The 27,955-nt window shown below is 39.7% G+C and overlaps 1 protein-coding gene across 1 annotated transcript; it reads right to left on the reverse strand.

Annotated features, from left to right (window-relative positions):
• Positions 1-2,473: 2,473 nt before the first annotated feature.
• On the reverse strand, positions 2,474-27,955 carry LOC123805120 (A-kinase anchor protein 17B-like). Its single transcript, XM_045817571.1, has 7 exons — positions 27,729-27,955; positions 20,100-20,204; positions 10,537-10,601; positions 9,398-10,167; positions 8,220-8,350; positions 6,205-6,436; positions 2,474-4,626 (listed from the first exon to the last, which is right to left on the reverse strand). Exons 4-7 carry the CDS (start codon positions 10,148-10,150, stop codon positions 2,998-3,000), a joined length of 2,745 nt encoding a protein of 914 aa, XP_045673527.1. The 5' UTR covers positions 10,151-10,167; positions 10,537-10,601; positions 20,100-20,204; positions 27,729-27,955; the 3' UTR covers positions 2,474-2,997.

Genomic DNA, 27,955 nt, shown 5'->3' on the forward strand with positions numbered 1-27,955 from the left:
TCTGAGAGTCAAGTCCCATAAACTAGCATCATAAAGGGAAAAGTTGCAAAGAAACAACACATGTATATTTTCCAAGAAAATGTTATTATAGATATCAAACATTCCAGCCAATAGTATGGTGAATGAACCAAGACTCTATTCACTATGACAATTTTATTTTTAATTTATCTAAAAATTAAACATGTATTATTTCTCTAACAACACAAATGAGAAAAAGGATCAGCAACATTAAGTGCAAGGCAGCATACTATAGGTAGAAACTTACCCCCCATGTTGGAATCATGAGCATTTATGTAAAAGTTAACATTTTTAAACTGTCTTGCAACAAATACATTTATTTGGTTGTTATTTTCAAAACTACCAATGTGCATTCTACCTGAGAAATTCAAACAAATTGAACAAAAACACATGGACAAATTTTGAGCTTTCTTAAAACCCTATCTGTGGCACATACAAGGAAAAACATGAGAACACTTATTTAAAATGACAGTTTAAAGTTCAGGACTTACTTAATAGGACATAGAAAAAAGACATGAAAAAATACTTTTGCCCCAGTTAATTAAATAATAGTGCAGCAAAGAACAATGTTAATTAATAGAAAGTGATAACAATATTTTCAATTCTATTTCATTCCTTGCTAAGCCATTCAGTTGAAAAGTTCAATGATTCTTTCTCATTTAAGTCCTACTCAAAAAAAGAGGTTTACTGAAATCTAGAATGTGTTACCAGAAAACATAAAAATCCAAGATTGTATAGAAAGTAAACATAAAAGCAGTATTTTTACTTTCTTTTAGGTCCCAGGGTGGTATGTAGCTAGCAAACAAAACAAAACAAGACAAAAACAGTACATAGACGAAACTTAGCACCAGTTATATTGTACAAAAAAAAATGCACATGTTGTTTTAGGCAATTTATTTTTTATTCTTTTATGTCTTTATGAGCAGCAAATTGTTTCTATGACTGAAATCCCAACAAAGAAAAAATTATCACATAACAAGAATTTGAGGTTTTTTTCAAAACAAGCACAGCTGCTTCCCATAACATTCTTTGCTTTAATGGCATGAAACACAAAAAAATAAGGAGGCAGAGTACCAGTGGAGGAAAATAATGTCTAGTTTCTGATAGCTGTCTGACAAAATACAAGTCGTTAGTAGTTTAAAAGCTGCTTGGACAACAGTACTTTGAACATTAATAGTCATTGCTAGTCTTGAAAGAGAAAAGGCATTTGCCTGCATTAGCAATTTTTCAGATTTGACAAGCCAAACTTAGTTTTGATGGCAGTCACTGGCTTGAAAGTGGAACTGAAGACAAGAGAGCCAACAAATCATTTGTTGGTTATTATCTTAATAGTAAACATAATCTGCTTTGTTACATTTATTTCTGAACTTTTGCATATACTAGCATACGTCTGTTGAATATGATTAGAAGAGATCAATGAAACAAACAATGGCTCTTGCTTTAGATGAATTACAAGATTGTGTAGCCCCCTCAGGTATCAGGTTGCTCAAGAGGCTGGTTATGAACACACATTGTGCCTCATCATTCTGGGCAACCACAGTGACTGGCATTCTACCTCGGCTTTACCAGCTGGTACTTTTCTATCATGTTAAGACTATTGGAAATAAATCATGGGATATGAAAATGTTGCCTTCCAATACTTCTGTGAATTAAAACCACCTTTTCCTGCTGATGATTGTCTAATCCCATTGATGTCTTCCATTGATTGCCAAGTCAGGTATAGCTTTGTTAGGGAAAAAAGGTCATCTGCTGCCCCTGAGGTCCTAAATCCAATATAAGACAGAATGAATCAGCCAAGCTTTCAATAGAACATGCACTGAATTAAGATGAAGTCTTTACAAATCTATAAAATATTTCAATTTAAAAACATATTCAAGAAGTCCAAAACAAGTAAGTAAAAAGATAAAGTGTTTAAGAGTTTAGAAATCCTGCACATATACGACTTGCCCTGGCCAGAAAACTATGGGCATTGTCATCGACTCTTCCTAACCCCATGGCATTATTGAGTATTGAGGAGGCACTTGTTACTGTTTAATAAAAGTCATATTGGAGATATTCAGTGTTTTTTTACAAACTGATATCACCCAATCCTGAGTGAAAGGATTAGATAACCTGAAATGGAATACTGTCATCTCCTCTCTTCCCAAGTGCCGTTATTGGTGCCCAAGGATCTTTCAATGTTTCTTTTTGCAAATACCCCTGGTGTATCACTTCAATCCTGTTGCCTTTCTAGGCTGGAATGACATGAGGTTCTTCAAAAAAACTCTGCTAATTGTCCACTGTCCCTCAAAGGGCTGTCTGAGCCTCTTTTAGATTCTCCTTCCAAGACTTTGTTTCTAAAAGGACAATTCCTTGAGTAGTATGAACATATTAATAAGATTAATTTCTTTCTAATGGATACTCATGAAACCCTCTCATGTCATGAAGAAGTCTATGTTCTAGCCATTGTCTCATTTCTTTTATCTAGAGTTGTTTCTAGATAGATGAAAATGAGGAAATTTTATTGTACATGGTGTTCTGACCAAATCAAAGAACATGTAAAAAGATCCTTATCCAATGTTGCCCTTTTTGAAAATAAATGGTGCTAAATGATGACCTTATGGACAGCTAAAGGGCAAAAGAGGCTTTATCTCAATACTTCTCAATGTTAATTTGCTCCTTCACTGGCACCAAATTATATTTGCAGTTGAACTGTAGAAATGTTGGTTTGGGGATGAAGAACTTTTGGAAGTACTTTGCTTTACTGAGCTTCAGAAACTGGATGTTTTGTATTCCTAAAGCTTGCCAATACAACTGTAGTGATTTTGACCTATATTTTATAGTTTGACAAGAGAAATAAGGTTTTTCATTTGACCTTGCTCAAGCTTTTAAATGTTGCTCTCTAGATCTTGTTGCTAACTACATAGCTATATTTAATTTTAAATGCTCTTCTTGCAAATCGTTTATTGTGAATAAGGGTGTTCCTGATCTAAGAGACCTTCAAAACATTTGAAAATATATAGAGCTAGTGTAGTTTTTTCCTAAAGTATAGCTTCCACAGTCAATGTGCTCCTGACTGTTACGTCTATTAGGATAGTTATCCAAAGTCGGCATGAACTCTGTGGAATTCGCATGTCTTTTAAACATTCTTACACCCTGGTTATATTCTGACTTCTGCAGAAACTCTCTTTGAGGAAAACACCTTGAACAGAAAGCATTAGCACATTGTGATGATGTTGTTGGCACATAAAAGGGCCTGTAGTTAATTTTCTGGCCAAATGTATTATCACTAAACTTACTCTTCTTTCTTGTGCTGTCATCTAACACGTCACTGGAACTGGATTTGTGGAAGTTGCCCTGATAAAACAAGTATTTGGGAGCTGGCTTTTCCTCCTTTTTGCTGTTACTGTTCTTGGCTCGCATGGAATTGTTTTCATCCTCAAGCCACAAACATCTCTGTTCATATTTGGACCTCTTACTGGGTTTCCCAAGTTGGTACTCAGAGAATTTTTCCTCCCCAGAATGTTTCCACTTTGAATACAAGGTAGGCTGACTTGATCTAATTTGTTGATTGTAAGTGATGACTTCATCAGTATCAAGAGATCCTCCTTCTAGGGTACTTTCATATGTGGCCACAGATTTCTCTTTCTCTTCTTTGTTTATGGAAAGGGTTTCACTGAACCATTCAGAATCACTACTAATTTCCTCTAAGAAATCTGTGAACTCCAGCTTCAAGTTTTCTGACCTTTTGAATGATGAAACTTGACTTTGACTTCCGGATTTGGAATCTCTGACCTGGTAAGCATAGGTCTTTTCCAACAGGTAGCCTTTTCCATCAGTTGGGGTCAGCTGATCATGAGCTTCACTGACTGTATCCTTGTAATGATTTTTAAACTCTTTAGAACATTCTTTGGCATAATCGACTTTTGCTCTTTTTTGTGGTTTATGCGCAAGATCCCGAGTATGACTATTTGCCCAGTAATCATCTTCTTGAACCTGTTCTCTCCTTTGCAGCTTTTGTGTTTGGCTCAACATGGTTGAGTGACAATTACACTTTCTCAAATTGACTTGAAATCCATTTCCCTTAGCATAAACAGACCTCTGCCACTGACATGTGCTTGTTGGGTGACTTGGTTCTAGGCAGATAGAGGGATATTCTGGAGTCTGATAATAATGGTTTAATGAAAAGTCAATAAAGTCATATGTTTCATAGATTTTATCTTTTCTGTCATGGTCTCTCTCAGAAAATTTGGAATGATAGTATTCATTAGAATTGAGGTGGTCTTCTTTCTCAAGAGGTTGATCTTTAATTAACAAAATTTGCGAGGTTTTCTGGTCAGAGACACTGTGATTGTATTCATTGGTTAATGATTTTCCCGTTTTCTCTTTTCTAACAGAATATTCTCTTTTTTTCCTCCAGTGGTAGTGGGAAGATTTATGTAACTGAGGTCTTTTCTTTTTTTCTGGTTTTCGTTCATTTGTAACTTGATATCTGGGCATTTCCTCCTGATTTTGAAGATACTGAATATTTAACTCTTCTTTCTTCAGAGTTTCCAATGTGTTCCCCAGACCATACTTAGCTTTACAGCCTGCAAGTTCTACTTCCTGTGGGTTAAACTGTGTGGATTCCTTAAAAAAAAAAAAGGTTAAAAATCTGACATAAAAAACTAAACAAATTAAAAACTTCAAAGAATACTGCAATTTCTGACATTGTTGTAAGAGGTTTCTAATAACACACAGCATAGATTCAAATTAGGAAGAATATTGCACTGAGGAAACAGAAGATACAAAACTAAATGTCTCCATCTAATATGAGCTGCTTTTACTAGGTCTGTGCCCATCCTTATGTTACAAGGCACCATGGTTTACATACCTTCAAAGCACATGACCCTTTTTTATTTGTTCACAAACTGGGGACATGAAGAAGAATAAGAAATGGTCTATAGCCCTCTCAGAAAACTCTAAAACAAGAAAAGACTGGAGGGTAAAATGTGGGTTTGCAAGACAGTCAACTGGCTTAAAAGATAACCCGTCTTTTTGTTTTTCATTCTGGCTTCTGCCTATGGATCGCAGGTCAGGGTGTCTCTGCCCACCCTCAGTCAGAGACAACACAGCAAGTAAAAATGGCAGTGGTTCTGTCTGTGATGCTATATGTTCTACACAACCACAGGGCAGGTGAAAAGTGTTGCTCACAGTCCCACCCTGCTGGAAGAGTTTGAAACATACTTCTATTGACACATGGTGCAAATCAGGGTACAGTGCTTACCCATTACCTGTGGTTAGAATGTGAAGACTGTGTAATCAATATAAGGTATCAATGGGACCAAGAATTAAGCATCACACATATTTAAATAGATAAATTCTTTAAAAGGAGTCACCCTTGGTAGTCATTAAACTAAAAAAGATCCAGGTAGCCTTATTATAAATGAAAATGTAATATTTTTCTGATCCTGATTTCACTGTTTGTCCACACTAATGAGAAAAAGACTGAGGCTACAAATACACATTAAATGAGCTCTGTCTACTAATGTCATTTACTCTTTGTACAGTATTTAAGAAACACTGAATATGGATTTTTAAGTGATCAGTTTGAAAGCCTTTCTGACCTTTACTTGGGAACATCTGCTGAGTCTGGTTATCTTTAGGAGGTCAGTAAGTGGGGTAAAAAAACTTCTAAAATTGGAACTTTCCAAACAAAACAATTGCTTTGCAATGTAAAAAATTCCTTAGCAAATACTCAAAGACTAGACTAATGTGAGCTTGCTACACAAAGTTTTCTGTTCAAAGCTCTTCCTTCTTATTCAAATCTGATGCAGAAAATGGACAAGTAAACTTAATGGAAGACTACAAAACTAACACCCACACTATCCATTTCTTCCTCCTGGTATTTTTCTGTTACATCCATTGGGAATTTAGAAAAGTAAATATGCTAGCCATAACACCCTGGGTAAAACCAGCCTGAAGTTTAGCAGTACAAAGTGTGTGTGACAGATGGCAAAAGTGAGACATAAGTCCTTGAGAAAATTTGGGTACCTGTAATGTAAACCCACAATTGGGGTTATTAGAGATCAATGAGCCTATTGAAAATAAACCCCAATGAATGCAATGTGTCTTCCATGGAATCGATTTTAAATAGGTGACTGCTTAACTGAAAGAGTTGTGTCTCAGAAAGAAAATGAACAATGAACAAATGGGAAAGAGCCTTACTGCAATTTTTCTCAGGAGCACCAGTAGCAACCAAAAGGCCTCCACCCGCCTCTGAGCCAGAAGGGACTTCCTCTCCTCACACTCCTTTGAAGAGTTGGGCTCCCGAGTCGCCTCAGCTTTGGCTCTGTCCCGCTTCCTTTGCCGATGTCTGTCCCTTTCCTTCAGGGCTCGCCTCCTGACCCTGGCCTTCTTCCACTTTTCCTGGGCTTTCCTCTCCTCCTCCTTTCTTTTTCTGGACAATGATTAAAGGTCAACCATTCAGAAGGTATTTATTCAGCATTTGCTCTCTACCCCACTCTTTCACCACTGTGGGTGGGGAGAGTCAGAAGACAACATGGACAAACAATTGATTATTGAGGTTTCCAGGAATCTTTCACTGGTCACCCCAAGGCCTGACAGAGACAACTCAGGATAAAAACACTGTGACATGTCCATCAAAGGAGAAAGACACATGATTCAGTTGATCAATTAGAAGCATGTACAGGAAACCTTACACAGAGAATTTCAAAAAAAGACTACAGAGTTCAAAGGAGGGGTCTCTAGCCCCCACTTTCTCAAACCACAAGGAGGGACTACTGGAGCTGCTTTCACAATGATGATTTCAGTTTTTCTTGAGATCAAAACCTTCCATGAGCTGGTTTCACGTAGGCAAATAAAGGTTAAGTCAAGGCACTCAGAAAATCTTAAGTGTGAGAACTGGTCCTTTGTGCATATCATACAACACAGTACACCATCATAAAAACATGCTGGCTTAGAAGAATATGGGCTTTTTCTTTACTGCTGTTTTCTGAAAATTTAAACTGTTTTGGTTAAGCCCTTATGGAAACATGGAAAGACCAAAAAGGGACAATTATCTGAGTAAGAACTTAGCCAAAAGTCAGAGGATTATCTCAACTGCATGTTCAGCCCAGAAATTTGAGTAGGGGGAATAGTTACATGGACTAGGCATAACTTCTGGCCAAGTTTCACAGACATGACCTCAAGTAACTTCTATCACCTTGCCAGCTAAAGAAATGAGAGGCAAAACAAGGAAGACTACTCTTTACCTCCCTTCTTGAATGGCTGTAATTTACATGAAAATTTGGAAGAATAAACATGCAAGTGGAGGGGCCAGGAGGTAAAACTGGTTTTCAGAGTCCTGAAGGCCCATTTGTACCTTCTTGGAAAACCTTTGACAATCCAATAGCCTTTTCTAGTCTCAAGCCCCTAAATTGGGAAACAATGATACGCTCAAAAAAATAAAGGTGCAGTCTCACCCTGGCTGGCGTTGCTCAGTGGATTGAGCGCGGGCTGCGAAGCAAAGTGTCGCAGGTTCGATTCCCAGTCAGGGTACATGCCTGGGTTGCAGGCCACGGCCCCCAGCAACCGCACATTGATATTTCTCTCTCTTTCTTTCTCCTTTCCTTCCCTCTCTAAAAAATGGATACATAAAATCTTTAAAAAAAATAAAGGTGGAGTCTCTTTAAATTCACAGAAAGAATTTAGGCCAACAAGAAAAATAGTCCCCAAAAAATCAATCCATGCTTTCTTGCCTATGAGTTAGTTTTGAATATTGACCAACCTATGGAAGAAAACCTTTTCTAGAACTGAAAAGAGGGTTTAATAAAAACATTTTACATTGGTAGGCTATGTAAAAGTTGGCAAATTTTAGGTAAATGGGTGAATTTTAAACATTTGGGAGGCTAGAATTTTCAATATAAAAGTTCCTGGTCCTTTTTTTAAATCACTTTCTAGACAGCTTAATCTGGCTAGTACCATTAGTTTTCATTACTTGTTCTCCCTAACAAGGACACTTTCTTTTAAAGTCTCTTGTTTTCAACTGTTTTTTGTCATTTTGGTTTTGTAACAGCACAGTTGAAAGACTTTCAGGCTTTCAGGGAGTTCTCCAATCTGAACCAATTCCTGCCCTCCTCCCCACATCCACGCAATCTATCAAGTGTAGCCATTCACTCAGAGGGATAAATCCATAAATCAAAAGTTAAAAAAAACCCTCTTGTTAAAGTTGGTCTCCTTACCTTTCAGCTTCTTCTTCTTCTCTCTTCTTTTCTTTTCTCCTTTCTTCCTCCAGTTCTTGTAATTTTAGCCTTTCTTGATTTCTCCTCCTTATAGCTCCTTCACTGAAGTGTTTGGTTGTATCAAACGTAACCTGCCCCCAGATATTTCAGTTTCATTAGACAAGTTTGCCAGTGTATCTCAGGCCAGAGAAATAAAACTAACATGGGCACAGTCAATTCACAACCAAGTAAATGAAAAATGTTCTCCCTGTATCCCAGTACCCATACTGTTCAACTGCTTCTCGGTAGCTTCCAAACAGTCCTGTGGGCTTCAGAAATTTCTTTGGCAGAACCTTGAGGAGCTTACATCACAGTCATAGGTGACATCATAATGCCATTACAGGCACAGGTTCTGATAGGTGCAAGCTGGGCAGTGGTATATGGGTGGCCATTATAGTGTGTGCCATATCTTTTGCCTGACTGAATAGCTCCTAATTTTAAAATTACATTTTAACATAAGTAGCTCCACACATAACACACATATGCACACTCATACGTAGGAAGCTACTAAAGCTAAAAGTCCAAGTTCATGCTAAAAATTAATTTAGAGAGAAAGGGAGGTTTAACAGCATCTTTTCCTCTGCTGGACTAAGATTTCAAGGAGATGACTACACAGCCTGACATCAGTGAGGTGACATGACTGCATAGACAAGCTGATTTTGAAAGGGAAGAATCCAAGTTGGTGGGGATTATGTTTGAGGAATTTACCTGACAGATAGCATGAAAATATAAGTTGTGATCCCAATAATAAAGAGAAAGTAAATTGTTTTCTTTGTGATTTCAAACTGCATGTGTTCCTCTCTCTCAGCAACTTGTCAAGTAGAATAAGCACATGAAGTACTTCCACAAGAGCCACGAAGCATTCTTTCACGCCCTCAAGAATTTAGGGCAGAGCCCCAGATTATAACAACAATTACTTTAAAACCCCAGCTGGCAGCATGCTGCCAGCAAAAGAATATTCAAATCAGGATTATTTTCCTCCCTAAACATACATTTATTAATGACAAACACAAATCTTTACATGAGCTATTGATCAGAGCCTAGTGGTGTCTAAGGAAATTTATTCTAGATGCTTCCTTCTAGCTTTTACTTAGGACCACCTGAACAGTGGGAAATAAAAGAAACTGGCTACTTCTTACCTTAATGTTGCATGCCAGAGCTTTTCCATCATCCCCTTTAAGCATAAGCTTCATCCCTTGAAGGGACTCCATGGCTTTTATAAAGTCTGTTGACTCCTGGTACTGTATAAAGGCCTCAAATGTCTGCAAGCCGAAGCTAAAACCCCCAAAGCTTCCACCACTCATCACCTCTCTGTAGGGGTCAAGCATAGGGATATCCACATTCTTGATCTTCCCAAAACATTCAAAGACCACCCGAAGAATCTCTTCACATGGCTTCTCCCCACTGGAACCTTTAGGTGCAAACCACTTGCAGGGCAAGCCTTGGAAATGTATGGAATGTGGGCTCTTATTGCAGTCTAGCTCATTGGCCCCATCACTTGATAAGGCCTCCTGTTTCTGGGGTAAGTGCTCCCACTCTCCCTGGGCATCTGTTGCCACTACTTTTAAGTCTGTTTTCAAACCATTTAGCTTGATGATCTTCCCATGTAATTTTGCCTTCAGGATCTGAACCAAACTTTGGGTTTCAGCTTCCCCCTCAAATCGGATAAAGTTCTTTGTACTCTTGGAGAGCCGAACTGTGGTGAACTGATCAGGGCAAATCAGGTTCTTCAGCTGGTCAAGAACTTCCCAGTTCGAGAAAGGCCTCATAGGTTCAGTACTCTCTGGGAGCAGCACATTGATCATCAGTTTTGCTATGGGCTTGAGGTAGAGGTGCTGAGCTGCACAGAGCTCTCTTGCCTCAGAGTTATCATATACCACTGTGACTGTCATCGTATCCTCAGGAAACCCTGGGGGGTGAAAAGGAACATTTTTAAACAAATGTAGCAAAACAGAAATTTGGACTTTGGTACTAGCATTTGCTGGACTTAGGTCAAATTGGGAAGAAAAAATATACTATAGGGAGACTTAAGACAATAGCTTAGCCCTGGCTGGTGTAGCTCAGTAGGTTGAGTGTCTTCCCACAAACCAAAAGGTTGCTGGTTAGATTCCCAGTCAGGGCACATGCCTGGGTTGCAGGCCAGGTCCCAGGTTGGGGGCACATGGGAGGCAATCAATCCATGTATTTCTCCCACATGGATGTTTCTCTCCTTCTTTCTCACTCCCTTCCCCTCTCCCTAAAAATAAATAAATAAATAAAATCTTTAAAAAGACAATACCTTATATTTGTTTAATGCGTTTTAGATGTTTCAAAGATTTTCCATATACTCTCTTGATTTCAACTCTAAAATAGAAATAATAGGATTTCAGGGAGGATAAAATAGGTGAGTACATGTGAAATTCTTAGGATAGTGCCTGGCAGACAGGAAGTTCTCAATATAAGATATGACTATTATTTATTCTACTTTATCTCATTTGATTCATGAAACAACCTGTGAGTAGGTACTTTCATGCCTATTTTACTGACAGGGAAAGTCAGATGTATTCAGGAATATTAAACGAGTTGCCCATACATTGAGAACCTAAGATTATATATCTCCAATCTAATACAGAATAGAACTCAAATGCAAAGTCCCATAAAACCTGCTGGAGTTGGCAGAGAAACAGAGTAAGGGTAAAACACATGAAGCACATTCTTGAACATGCACCCAGCTGATTGTTCTAACCCATGAACCTAATTTAGCAACCTTTGTCCAGGTTGGTTTCTAAGTCCTACGTGCACATACTGATTCTTACTTCTCCAGTCTACTGATTTTAACTAAATTGAACCTTTTCTAAAAAGTGTCAAAGTCAATTTGTTCTCTACTTTGGAACTAGAAAATCCCCCAAACATGAGTGCTTGCTGTCATTTCATATTAACAAAATCTTTTAAGCCATCCCAAGGTAAATAATATACACTAATACTGGGACTTAGGAATTTCTGCTTCTTTTCTTTTAAAGTATATTTTTACGGATTATGCTATCACAGTTGTCCCATTTTTTCTCCCCTTTATTCCCCTCCACCCTTCACCCTGCTCTCATCAGCATTCCCTCCCACCCCATAGTTCATGTCCATGGGTCATACATATAAGTTCTTTGGTTTCTCCATTCCCTATACTATTCTTAACCTCCCCCTGTCTATTTTGTACCTACCATTTATGCGTCTTATTCCTTGTACCTTTTCCCCCATTCTCCCCCTCCCCACCAATAACCATCCATGTGATCTCCATTTCTGTGATTCTGTTCCTGTTCTAGTTGTTTGCTTAGTTTGTTTTTAACTAAGTTAAGAAGGAGGTAGAGGTAGACACACTTCACCTCCTTGTGCAATTACAAAAGGAATTACAACTAAATCTCAAAACAAATAACACCCAGAACTGTCAGAAAATTGAACTGTATGGAAGTCCAACAACCAAGGATTTATTTATTTTTTAAAAGATTTTTAAAATTAAGATTTTATTTATTTATTTTTATAGAGGGAAAGGAGGGAGAAAGAGAGAGAGAAAGAAACATCAATGTGGGGTTGCTGGGAGCCGTGGCCTGCAACCCAGGCATGTGCCCTGACTGGGAATCAAACCTGCGATGCTTTGGTTCTCAGCCCACACTCAATCCACTGAGCTATGCCAGCCAGGACAACAACCAAGGATTTAAAGAAGCAACATTCATCCAGATGGGTAGGAGAGGTGGAAATGTGGAGACGGTGTGAAGAGATGAGGACACAGGTGTGGTGTGAAGATGTGGCTGCAGGAGCAGAAGGGACATGGGAAGTCCTACATTCATGTGTGGTCGATAAAAATTGGGAGGGATACCATGGGAGCAAGCAATCTCAGCCCCAGGTCAGACTACACAGCCCAGGGTTCTAGCACATGGAAGATAAATCCCCATAACTTCTGGCTTTAAAAACCAGTAGAGGTTGTTGGGGCAGCAGACAAAACTACTATATTTTCAGAAAACATCACTTAAAGGGCCAGCATGGCCTTAAAATGTATGCAAACCCATTCACTCTGGGATTCAACACCAGGGCAACAGCTGGAAGGTGCCAGTCACATAAAAGGAGTGAGTGAAGTGGCTGGAAACGGGGCAGGTGCTGGGCAAAACCTCAGAAGCCAGGTAGCTGCAAAGTCCCCTCTCTGAGCTGTCTTCCCCACAGAGCCACAAAGTAGTGAAGTGGGTTATCCCACCCTGGTGGTTACCTAAGGCTCTGCCCTACACAATTTACAGGTGCCTTTTCTACAATAGGCCATGCTACTAAGACAGGGAGTCAAAGCGGCTCTACTTAATACACAAAAATAAACACAGGGAGGCTGCCAAATTGAGAAGACAAAGAAATATGGCCCAAAAGAAAGAACAGATGAAAACTCTAGAAAAATAACTGAGTGAAACAGAGATAGCCAACCCATCAGATGCAGAGTTCAAAACACTGGTGATCAGGATGCTCAGAGAGCTCATCGAGTATGGCAAAAGTATAAGGAAAGAAACGGAGGCTACACTAAGTGAAATAAAGAAAAATCTATGGGGAGCCAACAGTGAAGGGAAGGAAGCCAGGATTCAAATCAACGATTTGGAACATAAAGAAGTAATAAACAGTCAACCACAACAGAATGAAGAAATAAGAGTTAAAAAAAAAAAAACAGGAGATAATAAGAAGCCTCTGGGACAACTCCAAAAGTGCCAACATCTGAATCACAGGGATGACAGAAGAAGAAGAGGAACAGCAAGAAATTGAATTTATTTGAAAAAATAATGAAATAAAATTTTCCTAATTTGACAAAGGAAATAGACATACACATCCAGGAAGCCTAAAGAGTCCCAAACAAGTTGGACCCAAGGAGGGCCTCAGCAAGACACATCATAATTAAAATGTCAAAGGTTAAAGATAAAGAGATAATCTAGAAAGCAGCAAGAGAAAAGCAAAGAGCTACAAAGGAGTTCCCATAAGACTATTAGCCAATTTCTCAAAAGAAATTTTGCAGGCTAGGAGGGACTGGAAAGAAGTATTCAAAGTGATGAAAAGGAAGGCCCTACAATGAAAATTACTCTACCCAGCAAAGCTATTGTTTAGAATGGAAGGGCAGATAAAGTGCTTCCCAGATAAGATCAAGTTAAAGGAGTTCATCATCACTAAGTCCTTGTTATATGAAATGTTAAAGGGACTTATCTAAGAAAAAGAAGGTGATCAATACTATGTCCAGTAAAATGACAACAAACTCACAACTATCAACTATTAAATACAAAAACAAAAACAAAGTAAGCAAACAACTAGAACAGGAACAGAATCACAGAAATGGAGATCTCACAAGGGTTACCAGTGGGGAGGGAGAGGGGAGAGAATGGGGGAAAAGGTACAGGGAATAAGAAGCATAAATGGTAGGTACAAAATAGACAGGGAGAGGTTAAGAATAGTATAGGGAATGGAGAAGCCAAAGAACTTATATGTATGACCCATGGACATGAACTAAGGGGTGGATTGCTGGAGGGAATGGGGGTACTGGGCAGAGGGGGGCAAAGGGGAAAAACTGGGACAACTGTAATAGTGTAATCAATGAAATATACTTAAAAATAAAATAAAGTTATGCTCAATATAAATTGATTTCATTTTGCCCTGGCTTGTGTGGCTCAATGTATTGAGCACCAGCCTGCAAACCGAAGAGATGCCAGATCAATTCCTGGTTAGGGAACCTGCCTGGGTGGCAGGCCAGGGCCCTGGTTGGAGGTGTGCAAAAGGCAGCTGATAGATGTCTCTCTCACACATGAATGTTTCTCTCCCTCTCTTTACCCCTCCCTAAAAAAGAAAAATAATTTTACAAAAAACTTCAATTTCTTACTCTACTTAAGATTAAATTCACAAAGACTACTGAAAATCAACTTTTTGAGATTAAATATATGCCTTATATCCTTCACAAGCTTGGCTTCTACACAATAGAACAAGTTTCTGTATTTTAGCCAGCTCTCTTGGCTTTCCTGAAGTGTATAAATGAAGTTCTTTTCAAATGTGTACAGAAATGAGTCAAATACCATTTTACAGTGTTTGACATACTACTGTATTTTTTTAAGATTTTGTTTTATTTATTTTTAGACAGAGGGGAAGGGAGGGAGAAAGAGAGGGAGAAAAATATCAATGTGTGGCTGCCTCTCATGCACCCCAAACTGGGGACCTGGCCTGCAACCCAGGCATGTGCCCTGACTGGGAATCGAACCAGTGACCCTTTGGTTCTCAGGCTGGTGCTCACTCAACTGAGCCACCCCAGCCAGGGCTACTACTGTATTTTTTTAACATTAAAAGTTTACTATCATTTCCATTTCACATGGAAGCAAAAATAAGTAGTAATTCTACAGCAAAGGTCACAACTTAATGACTACATGAAGAACAAGATGGTCTCAGTGGGCAAAAAATGCTGACAGAGACTGAGGGACATGTTGCATCTAAAGGAGGATTGCTCCTCAGCTCTAGCTGCAATGAGGGAAGGAGGGCCTAGTGTGGCCACATAGTCCTATTATTTCAGAGAAGATGGAGATAAGTGTCTTTGGGTGAAATTGGATTTTGAGATGTTAGCAATCAACACAATTTAAAAGCACTGTGAAGTGTGAATAAACATATCTGCAGGCCTCATTGGCTTGCCAGTCCATAACTTCGGCTTTATAATTTATGTTTTCACAGTCATTTCTCCAGTGAGAGGACTCTACACCTTGATTAGAAAATGTTATTTTCTGACTTTCCCAAGAGGACCAAATTGTTTTTAAAAACAAAAAAGCTGGCCTCCCTTAAAATCCTCAACTCAAATTCCTCATTGCCAACAGCAGCAACAACAAAATAAATATTTGTTCTGATATCTTCCCCAGTCGTTCATGGGCTTCAGATCATAAAATTAAATGTTCATCAATATTTCATCTTAAAATACTCTTCTAGAATAAAGAACTAATTTTCTCATTAAAAAAAAATTACTGAGGACCTAGTATGTACCAAGAAGTAAGCTTTTTACACATGCCGTGGCTTCAATACTACAGCAATGTCATTGGCAACTTCTGCCAGGTCACTAAACATCAACTTGACAGTACCTGATGTATAGTACCTGATGATCACAGTAGTGATAATTCCCATTGCAGTGCTTTTGCCTTAAGACCTCAGGCCCAAAACAAACGAAAAAATGAAGAAGAAGGTATGGGTGAGGGAGGTGGAAAGAAGTAGGAGAGAACAAAGAAGAAAAGAAGGAAGAAAGGGAAGGGGAGGGAGAAGATAGGGTAGATCTGTGGTTACTGATAGGGAAGGGTACCCATGGTATTTTTAGAGGGAAAAAATTTTGCATAATAATAATGTGTAATATGATCTTGCTCTTGTAAATGTAATGTAATAAATAAAAGCAATATAAAACACATGAGGGGGACCAAGGCTTTTCCACCCCAAAATGTGCCATTTGGGGTACTGATTTTAAGCTGGTTATTCAAAAATGAAAGAACCTTTGACCCTCCCCCACTTACCTGTCTATAGGAATGGAGATAGAAAATCATGCTTAAAGGAAGGGAGCATCACCTTAACATCATAATATAAACTAAATGTGGCAGACAGGGGGAATTCTAGCAAAGCTTGTTTGGTAGACTCTCCTCTGTGTACCGTTTCTGAGTGGCCCAGCAAGAATTTGTTTACCACATATTTGCTCTTTGTCTACCTGTAAATTGCCTACTTTTCCTTTGAAGTGCCATACCTCTGTTTTGCTCCCCTTCTTTGTCCAAAAAAGCATGTTAACCTCAACTGCCCAATGTGTCTTCTGGTCTCGTAGCTTATGAGGGCCCCCAATGTAAATCTGTAATTAAATTTGGATATTTTCTCCTGTTAATCTGTCTCATGTTAATTTCATTATTAACCCAGCTAGAAGAACTTAGAAAGTGGGAGGAAAATTATTTTTTAACCCCTGTACATGTGTGCACACATGCACACACAGATACCCCTCTACATGCAAAGTCTGGAAAGATGTTTCTGGAAGTATAGGAGAGGAATGGACTTTCCCATTTTACCTTGAACACATCTTGTTCAAGGTAAATGTGAATGTTTACAGTTCAAGGTGAATGTTTACAATAAACATGTTAATTTTGTATTAATTTCTTCTATTGAAAAGAGTTAACTCACATAATAGCAAACTATTAAAAGGAAGCAATTCACAACTGCTAGTATAGACTTGCACAAAAAAGGATCAAAACTGAGTAACACAATAGCAACTCCCTCAACCATTAGATATCTCCTCTATCTGCCATCATTGTAAATGCTGAGAGGAATCTGAACCCATACCCACAGATTGTGTGAATCACAACTGAACCCTGTGAGATTCTAATAGGATTTTCAATAACAAAAGAGCAGTTGGCCAGTTTAACACTAGATGCATGAAGATATTTTTAAGAGCTGCTTAATTGAAACACAATCGATATATGGTCACATAAAGTGTACATGTACCAAAAATGTACATTTTGATGAATTTTGACATATGTATACACACCTATGAAACCATCACCACAGTGAAGATAATGAAAATGCTCATCACCCCCAAAAGTTTTCCTCATGCCTCTTTGTAATCCTTCTCCCACTCTCAGCAACCACTGATCTGGCTGCAGAATGTCTAAGTCATAGTGATTTATCTTACAGTAAAAACAGACAGATGTTCCTGGAAACACTCAGTGACATCCAATACTCAACTTTAACATATGCTTTATTCTAAATAAGGATCCTTTCTCAACTCCAAGTTCCAGTGTGCTAATCCTTGAATGTAGTTAAAGCTGCATAGGGCCCTACTTTGCTCTTGAAAACAGATCTAAAAAGGTAGGTGCTCTTATCCCCACACAATCCCTGTCTTTAACCTCATTTAAACAAAATAAACATATTTTTAAATGATCTTTTTAAAATTAGCTATATTATTTAGTAGATACATATACCAAAAGAGGTGGAATCACTGACATCAAGTTATTATGCTATGACTTAAAACTGATCTCTTAGTACAACCTAATTAACCCTCTAAATTCCCTTTTAATATGTCTGTGCTTCAGTTGAGAAAAATGGGAGGATTTATTAAACATTTCCCCATCATTTTCACCAGTCATTGTCATATGCATTGATTATTCAACAAAGGTTTAAGATCCTAGTATAAACCAAGCCCTGATGGCAAAGAATGCCAAAAGCCAAAGTTACAGCCTCTGTATATTATCAAAAACTTAAATGTTATTTATTATTTTTAAAAATATTTTATTTATTCATTTTTGATAGAGGGGAAGGGAGGGAGAAAGAGAGGCAGAGAGACATCAACGTGTGGTTGCCTCTCGTGCACCCCCTACTTGGAGACCTGGCCCACAACCCAGGCACGTCCCCTGACTGGGAATTGAACAGGTGACCCTTTGGTTTGCAGGCTGGCACTCAATCCACTGAGCCACACCAGCCAGGGCCAAAAACTTAAATTTTAACTAAAAATGTTTAACTATTCCTCTGTTCTATTATGTTCTATGACCTCCCCAACCCCCTACCACCATATATACACATCTTTCTTCTCACCTGATTAAAACAACACTATTGAAATCGCTTATTCTTTAATATCTTTGCAGAGGCAAATGAAAGTTTCTCCAACCTTAAAAAATTATAGTTATTTAATAATGTTTACAGTGCGCATTCCAGCAGTATCTTGTGTACAAAGCTTTACGAAAACATTTCACTCAACATACTCCCCATGCCAGAACTTTTCTAACAGATTTTCAGGGAATATGTCTGCTTTCTCTAGTCATCTCTCTACCTCATCTTGTTTGCCTCTATACCTAGTAACAGAGCTGACTTCAATAACAGTAGAATAAGAGAAGAGAGAAAATGAAACAGTCTTGAGATGTTCTCATAAGCCTAAAATGGTTGTTTTAAGCTGAAGTAAAAATTCAACACATTCTGTAGAGTCTGCATCTAAGGTCACTCCAATATCTTCTTTCATTTCAGAAGATATTACAGAGATTCCTGATATATGTTTGTTTTTTACTATCAGAAATATAACTTTAAAACTTTAAAAATATTTGAGTTGTAAGTAAAATACCCACCATTCATTCTCTCTCCCTTTTTCTCACTTTCATAAATATGTGTTGTCAGAGTGCTAGCAAGGACATTTGAATAAGGCCCTTTTTAAAAAACAGTGAAAAACATAGGACCACCTGCACAACTCAAGATCATCTTTCAAAGTATTTCTTTGCTAACTTTCTTTTTCTCCAGGTCTTTGAACCTTAAAATTAGTCATTGTGTAAGCATTTAAGATGTACAAAATTATATCAACATATTTTTATAGTTAGTGGGGCAGTCAAGGTGTATTTGGGTCAAATCAACCTAGCCAGTTGTCAAATTTTTTGCTAGTACAGAACCCTAAGAAGTCTTGACCAAACAGAACTATTCTCTGGCTCTTCAGTTAACAGGTCTTGGATAAACATTCATGTGTTCCGACACACCATTAACCTGAAAACAATTTTAAAACTGAGGCTGACCATATACTCTGATCTTGAAAAAAATTGAAATCACATTATTAAAATGAGTGGCCCTCTCAGTATTGTGATAATATGATATAGTGGAGATAGGACCCACCATATGACTCATTTCCCTAATTAAGATGGTCCTAAAGGGCTTATTGGTGCACTGTGGGTTTTGGAAACAGAAAGCAAGGGACTTTTGGAGATCTGCAGCCATTTAGCAATGATGAATTTGTGACCATGAAATATGAGCATCTTAGTGAGAACAAACCTCTTCTACCACTGTTCAAAGAAAACCTGCTCTAAAGTAGCATATAGAATGGGAAATTTTGATCTTGAAATTCAGAAAACCAGAATCATGTTAATTCATCTCTGGGCAACTTTATTTTCAGTTTCACTTCCCTATTTTAAAAGATAATGCCAATGTTTCCTTTATTGATAATGTTTGTGAAAGTTAAGTGTTTCTGAGGCTAAGAAAAATAGCCCTGACTGGTGTGGCTCAGTGTATTGAGTGTGGGACTGCAAAGCAAAAGGTCTCCAGTTCAATTCCCAGTCAGGGCATATGCCTGAGTTGCTGGCCAGGACCCCAGTAAGGGGTGCGCGAGAGGCAACCACACATTGACATTTTTCTCCCTCTCTTTCTCTCTAGACCCTTCCCCTCTTTCTAAAAAATAAACAAAACCTTTAAAAATGCTTAAAAAATAAAGTAACCTAAAGAAAGGTGTTAGGCCTTTCTGTACAAATGCACTTACATAAGTTTGCTGGTGAGTATGGGAGTCACTCCATGATGGCAAGGGAGGAAGCAATTTTTTAAATATACACAGGGCAGTTGCAGACCTGGCTGACTAATCTTTTGGGGGTTTTTTGCCCTTTTGTTAGCACCAGGGGGACGTCTATTGTGGAATATGTCTCTTCAGACATTTCCAACCAGGAATATCAATTTATAACTTGGACTAATTTACTACAGTATTACTGAAGTAGACTCATTGTTTTCTCTTCTTCACATTAAAAACACAAAAGCTATCAGGGATTTAAAGGAATGTGGCTGACTATATTCCATACTTTTGCCTCAGTCACTCAAGAGTCAGAATACAATTTGTGGAAAATGCATATCATGAAGTCATCAGCGTTACTTCTGTTTTATCTTCCCAATCTGAAAATTACCAGCAAACTTCCTGCCCACAAGTTGCCACCTGCAGGGCAAAAGCAGCTATTACATGAGGCCATGCTTACCACTACTAAGAAGTTTCTGAGAGCAGTATTTCCCAAGCTTTTTAAAATCCCAAGGTAAACTTATTTGAATACAAGTCCTGCAGAATAGGATATTACCCAATACCTTATGGCAAAAATGTGGTCAAGGGAGGAAAGACTGGAGAAGTCACAATTCATGTCAACTCTTCATGGTGGACTGCTGTCATGGCATCTTGGCAAGAGAGCACTACTAGAGAAAAGAGTAACAAAGTCAAAAGTGGATTAAATGCAATAAATAAGAAAAAATAAAGAGAATGTAGAATGAAGAGTTAGGATATGTAGGTATGTGTGTATGATTTTTTTCTTTTCATTGATTCTAGAGGCAGGGGAGGGAGAGAAGAAGAGGGAGAGAAACATCGATGTGAGAAAGAAGCATCCATCAGTTGCTTTTTGTACATGCCCCTACGGGGGACTGAACCCACAACCCAGGCATGTGCTCTGACCTGGAATTGAACTGGTGACCCTTCGGTTTGCAGGACAATGTCCAACCAAGCTATACTGGCCAGGGTTGTGTATATGATTGAGGTTTTTTAAAAGATTTTACTTATTTATATCTAGAGAAGGGAAAGGAGGGAGAAAGAGAGGGAAACATCAATGTGTAGTTGTCACTCACTTGCCCCCCGCTGGGAACCTGGCCCGCAACCCAGGCATGTGCCCTGACTGGGAATTGAACTGATGATCCCTTGGTTTGTAGGCTGGCGCTCAGTCTACTGAACTATACCAGCCAAGGCTGTATATGATGTTTATGGACAGTATTTTGTAATTTTGTGTCACTTTTGGAAACAATAATCTTTTTATTTGTCAAACATCTTTTTCAATACTTGCCATGTGCAGGCAGGTACTGAGGAAGATCTGGGAATATTGGGAGTTAAAGGATGGTATATTCTCTTAAGATAAAGAAATACCAATACAATGTAATTATCCTGCTTAGAGGAATGCCTGTGATGAAGTTGGGACAAAACAGAGGTCCATCTAGAGGGGTCAAGGAAGCTTTTCTTACCAAGTTCTTGAGCTGAGGTTTGGAACATGATTTTGTTGAACTAGTGGTGAACGAATCAGTGTGTTTAAGGGCATGGGGAATATTGTGTTTCTGGATTCAGAATTGTAAGAAATAGCCTTTTAAAGTCAGAATTGGAAAACAGGATTAACCTGAAAAAGAGGATACATTACTGTGAAAATGTACTGGTTCCTACCTACTCAAAGCGTACTGTGTATGTAGCCTTTACTTGAAAGTTTATAGAAATAGTCTGTCTAGAGGTTGGTGTGTTCCATATAGTCCACTATAGACATCTAGAGCAATTATTTTCTTCCCTGATCTGAGCCAAAGGAGAACTCTCAATCAGTGCACCTCTAGCCCCAGGGACAGCTCTAGTATTGAAACAGAACTGAGGCACTGGTAGAGAATAACTTTGAAGATGAACAGGATAATGTCACTGATTTGGAATGTGAACTCCCATTATGGGTGTATAGTTGCATATCTCAGGACCACCTATTGGCAGTGTATCCTCAGTGTAGCAAGATGTGAGTAATTTCCATGTGTGTTAGCTTACAGATAATTTGAGGGTGGACTTGGGGAAAATCCAGGTATTTCTAAAAATGTTACTTCACTGGAGTTTGGAAGTATTGTATTGAAGAAGGACCTGTGAACTTTGTGCCATTTGTATCTCCAGCAGCACTCAAAGCACATTTTATTAACTTTCTCTTTGTTTTCTTCTCTGGTTTGAGTTTCTATCCTTGCCGTTGTTGCTACTTTCCCCTCTTCTTTCTGCACAGTACAGCCTTGTTTGCTGTGCCAGAAGTGGTGCAGTGGCACTCAGGGTTAAAAAGTTGTAATTCCCCTTTGCTTTGCTTTGTTTTGTTTTATATTCAGAGATTAAAATTCCTGTAAGTTCTAAGGTTACATTTATTTATTTATTTTTGTCCTCTACTGAAGGAGAATCAAATTCATTCTTCCTAGGAGGGGATTTTTATACATATAGATAGATATCGGCAGTTTATCCAAAAGATAATACAGGAAAAATCTTATTTAACAGGCCTGATGGTACAAGCCTTCTTAACTGACTAAAATTCTTTACAGAATAGAGTATATCTCTATGCTTTAAAATTTGTTCACATAAAGCAGATGTTCGGTGTACTTTGTATTTGTGAACAATAACGAGGTGCGGGTGGGAAGGAGAGTGCTTTCTACAAAAGGGTTGTTTCCTAGTTTCAAAGCTTTGTTGCTGGAGATGGTAAATAAATATTGTATTGTTTTGATGTGTTTAAAAAACAGTGGGTGAAGTGGTTTAAAAAATAAGACAACTGTATATTTATAATTTTTCTGTATGAACAGCATTGAGATTTATACAGTGTAGTTATAGATCATGATTTGGTTTTGCACCTGTTTGATAAATTCAGATATTGATATCATGAATACATTTCTCATTTTTCATGACTGTAACAAATTTCTGTAGAAATTCTATAGAGAGAGAATGCTGCAGAAACTCTGTAGAGTTACTTTATACTTGGCTAGATATTCCATCTTCATGGGAATTTGCATTTTCTGATTACTTTTTAAAGGTTTATTTTATTCTCATTCAAGAGAGAGGAGAAGGGGGAGAGAGAGAGAAATACCAACGCATGTGTTCCAAAAGGGGATTGAGCTCACAACCTGGGCATGTGCCCTGACTGGGAATTGAACCACCGACCCTTTCAGATACTGTGGGAGGATGCTCCAATCAACAGAGCCATGCTGACCAGGGCTCCAATTCTTTATTTTGAAAGAGCACTACTCTTTCCAAAAGAGTACCACTACTGCTCTATCCTAGTAAAAGAAAGGGTACCACTATGAAAATCTTTGTCCAGATTTAAAACAAAAACAAAAACAATTTCTAGCCCCTGTTGGGTGGCTTAGTTAGTTGGAGAATCACCTTGTGATTCACCAAAAGGTCATGAGGTTGTGATTCAATTCCCAGTTAGGACACATACTTAGGTTGCAGGTTCAATCCCAGGTCAGGATGCATACAGGAAAAAACTGATCGATATCTCTGTCTGTTTCTCTCTCCTCTTCCTTTCTCTCTAAAATCAATAAACATATCCCTGGGTGAAGATTAAATAATGATTTCCATGTCAACATATATTACCACGTTAAAGGGTAGGAATAAGTTCATATGGCTTATTACATATTATCAAATTATTCTCCTGAAGGATTCAGTCAACTTCTCACGGTATCAGCAGTATTAACATGCCCGATGCCCATGCAGCCCGTGCAGCCCTGCTGACATTGGATCACTATCATTTCTATTTCTGCTACTTTTATTCGTACATAATGGTAACTTAAAGTGACTTTAATTTGCACTTAATTTTCATATAGGGTGAAGTTCCAGACAACCATTACATTGATATTCAACTGCTTCTTCAACGTCACCGCAGAATGTTTCATTCACACCTCAACCTAACAAATGCAACAGAACTCTTGGAAGTCACCCAGTGATTCCCATCTCCCCAACAGACCCACCCACCCTCCACCCATGTGCTCGAGCTTAAAGCCAGTAGTTTTGCTCCCTTCCCCGAGTTTCAATCCTTCAGCAAGTCCATTTGACTCCACCTTTACAACACATTCCAAATCCACCTCCATCTTCACTGCTACTCTCTGGCTCTAAGCCACCATCATCTCTAACCTGGATTACTGCAACAGCTTCCCACACTACTCTTTCTTGTTCCATCCTTGCCCCCAGAGAATCCATGCTACACAACAGCTAAAATGCTTTTTTTTTTAAGCCTTAATTCAGATTGTGTCACTTCTCTGTTCAAAATCCTCCAGTGGCTTCCCACCATGCTTTGAACAAAATCTAAACTGCTTATCCTCAAAATGTGGTCCCCCACCCATCTCTTTCAACTCATTTTGCTCCCTACTGCCCTATTCTGTCCATCCCCGTCATACTGGCCTTTTTACTGTTCTTTAAAGGCATCACTCCTCAGGGCCTTTGCACTTGTGGTTCCTTCCAGCTGAAGCGCTCTCTCCTTCAAGATTTTCTCATGGCTGGTTCCTTCTCATGTTTCACACGTGGCCCAGAGAAGTCTTCCCTGAACACTCTCTTAAACAGCACTGCTTCCACCCTTGCCATGTTGTACGTTGTGGCATATCAGCCCATTTCACTTTCACCATAACAATGAAATGATCAAATTAACATGGGTACTGGTTAATGTCTTTTTATCTTTATCCTCTCTACCTCCAGCCTGCAAATTCCATCAGGGCAGGGACTGCATCTGCCTGGTTTACCGTTTTATCTTCAGAACCTAGAACATAGTAGTGAAAATAGTAATAAAGAACATAAAGATGAATTGTACAATGCCAATGCAGGCTTCTTTGTCCTTTCAGGCTCCTAGAGCTATCAACATTGATCAGTGGATTTGTAGATCAATCAGGTGTACATACTAAGCATCTACTCAGTGTAAGACTCTTCAGGGGGTACAATGATGAGTCACTCTCAAAGAACTGAGACCAGAAAGAGAAAGAAATTAAGACAATTAACTGGAATCTGAGGAAATAAATGGCGAATGCCATCAGAAGCATAGGATACTGTGAGCCATAGAAAATTGATAATGATTTTAACACTCCACATGAAAAGAGTACTGGAATTTTTGGGACTATGCTTCAGTAGTTTTCAATGTGCCAGTAGTGCTCCTTCAAGAGTCTGCGGACATGCACAAAGAGAGCTGGTTGTAATTGTCGCAATAACTGGTGTAGGGGGGTATTGCTGCCATTTGGTGGGCAGATGGCCAGAGATGCTAAATGACCTATATCACAGGTCACATCTGCATGATGAAGAACTCCACCCCAAAGACCAATACAGAAATTCCTTTTCCCTGTCCATCTAGAACATATGGAGAAACTTCCAGATTAACCTTTTTTAACAGGCTACTTTTTAGGTAGTCATTTCTAAGTTGTTTTCTTTCTCTGAACTGTTACCATTTTGACCCATATACTATACACACCAAGTATTCAGCAGAAAGCAAAACTGAGTCCAAATGAAGGTTAAAGGAGAACAGCAAAGCTTGCCAGAGAGCCTCTTTGGGACCCAAGCACAGCAGGCTTCAAAACCCCAGCACAGAGGACAGGTACTACTTATGGATAATGCTCAGTCCTTGGCCATCAGCCCTTCCCAAGTGATATCCACAGCATCTTGTGCAAAGATTATTCACATTTCAGAGTCAGTTCTACCACATTTCCAACAATTCCCTAATTACAAAGTAAGACAAGAAGCTAATCCTGAATTAGAATCCTTGCAAGTGGGGCCTTGTTTCCCTAGAGTAGGGGTCTGGAGCCTACAGGGTCAGGTAGGTCTCAAGACTGTGGGGCCATGACCTTAGCTCAGACACTAACTAAATAGGGTCAATAGTACACAGCTCTACTTTCCTCAGGTGAAATACAAACCAGGCCTTCTGGCACTTCAAGAGAAGGTGGAAATCCTGATTTTTTAAAACGAGTGTCTTTTGGTTTTTCAATGTTGACCCCTAATTGAATGTCTTTTTAAAACACTGTGCAGGCTGAAGCACACTCATCCAAGGCTGAACTTGATTCAGGGCCCCTCCCACCTCTTTTATGAAACCTTCTCTGCAACAGTAAATAGCAAAATGCTTTCGAGTTCAAGAGCTGATGTCAAGCAGATCTAGTCTAGGTTCAAGTCCCACCTCTGCCATTGACTAGCAAGGTGATTTATCTAACTTCTTTGAGCTTCAGAAGATGATAATAGGGCCTACCTTATACAATTTTTGAGGATTTAAGGGAAATGATGCAAGTAAAGTACTTAATCCCCAATAAGTGTTCAATTAATGTGAGCTTTGTTATTACTCCGGTTGAGTTTTCTTTCCTCCTGTAAGTGGGTCAGCCCTTTACTGTCTTTTCTGAGCAAAGCATGACTGGATTCCATGCAGTCCATGTTTGCTCAGACTGGGCCCCAGGCAGTAGTCTACATCAGCCCCCAGCTTGGCTTTAAAGCTTCTTAAAGTTCCAGGAGCACGTTGGATATAACATAGTACTCATATAGACCCAAGTGGACACTAAATCAGAGTTGCACACATACCACCACCCTGCCTCTGAAACAACTCAGCAAAAGTCCCTCTTCCTAGCAAAGGCAGGAATGCATGCTGGGAAGATAAACATGTGGCAAATGTCTGTGGCAAAGAGCTACTTCAGCATTTGAAGGGAATCTCTTTCTCTCTCTCCCTCCCTCCCTCCCACACACCACCACCACCACCACCACCACCATTATCTCCACATTTCCAAACCTCTGTGACTCACCTTTCCTTCTGATGCTGGAAATGACACATGAAACCAGTAAAAGGTCACTCTCTTCACACAAGTGTATGATAGGGAATGCAGATAAATGGGCCAGCTGCAGGTGTGATCTTTGGCTTGGACTATATGGAAAGTGCATGACCCACCAGAGCTAAGATGGACTCTGCTGGCACAGTCCCCCAAATGTTAACTCCACCTCAAGTCAGCCCCACCCATCATCTGATAGGCACAGCTGGGATCCTTTGGGCACCAGTGCCAGCATCCCTATTCCCCTTGTCACGTCTTCTCTGTGCTTAACAACAATCAGAGTAAAAATACCTTCATGCAAGTTACTCCCTGCTTCAAGTTACCCCATGTTTTGAGTGATTCCCTCCCTCCCAAACAAAGCACAGGAAAAAAGTGTGACTACTGGAATGCCTTATTCTTTTAAAAGCAAACAAAAAAAAAAGAAATTGAGAGGGCCAACTATGTTGTCCTATGGAGTGGTTTTCTCTACCTGCTGTGCTGTATAAATTTACACAGTGTCAACAGCATAAAATTACAAAGTTAGATCAGAGGTAGTCAGGAAAACAGTACAAAATGAACATGATAGTTGAGACCTCATTCCCAATCTGAAAAAGAAAGAGAAAATGAAAAGGCCCAAAGGGTAACCAGTCTCTCATGCTAGAACCCGGTCTTCCAATACACGTCACTTCTTGGAATTAGCAGCATTGCAAAGTTCTCCCGTAGTTGTGGGCTTTAAATAAAACTGCAAAAAGCAGTAGCCCAAATGTAAAGAAGATGCGTGCCCCAAGTACTCCACGATTCCTCCGCTTGCAGGGATGGCAGTTTCTCCTACAGTGTGGGCCTCTCCAACTTGCTTCTTCCCCTAGCTCCACTGCCCACCCGCAACCCAGGTCAGGACCCCAGGTCGTGGGTGAAACGTGCTCCCTTAATCAGATGGGAAAAGGTCTGATTGCACCTGTACAGGAAACCTCAAGCTGAGACTCTTGACACGTTGCTGTAGTCAAGGTCCCCCTAGCAGAGCGCATCCCCCCACCCCCATCTCTGGCTTGTGGATCAAACCGGAGAGGGCACCTTCAGTTCCCACAAAGGGCATACCACTGCCAGTGTACCCCAGGTGGGTGCCCTGAGTGACCTCGGCTAGAGCAGCAGCCTAAGCACCCCCTAGTACAGCACCAGGGCCAGAGGAGGTGAGGCAAGGTCTAGGGTGAAGGGAGAGGACCAGGGAAAGAGCCTGGCCACATCTCTGGAGAACCTGACTCTGCAGGGGCAGGCAGGGTAGCCCGGGTCTCCTGCGCATCTCCTTCCTAATCCCCACCGAAAGGTCTAGGATAGCCCTGTCTGCAAGGCCCCACAGCTCCGGTAGGCCAGGGTGGCCGGCCGGAGCGGGAAGTGGCCGCTTTCTCTGCAAGCAGAGCTGAAGGCATTTACCGGGAGCCTCAGAAGCCACTGCGTCTCCGCTCAGGTTGCCACTGGGGTAGCAGGTTTGCCGCCGCCCCTTTCCGGTCACCGCAGTTGCACCGGCAATGCTCCCCGCTGCTCGATGAGACTGTGGCCAGTGAGGCGAGCTGTTGAATGACACAAACGTTTCCGTTGCATCCAAGTCAGCAACGCAAGCGCGCACCCTGGTGCCAACGCCCTGTGCACCCCTCACCCAG

This window comes from Phyllostomus hastatus, unplaced genomic scaffold, assembly GCF_019186645.2.
Source record: "Phyllostomus hastatus isolate PE091 unplaced genomic scaffold, TTU_PhHast_1.1 phas_scaffold_28, whole genome shotgun sequence".
NCBI lineage: Eukaryota > Metazoa > Chordata > Mammalia > Chiroptera > Phyllostomidae > Phyllostomus > Phyllostomus hastatus.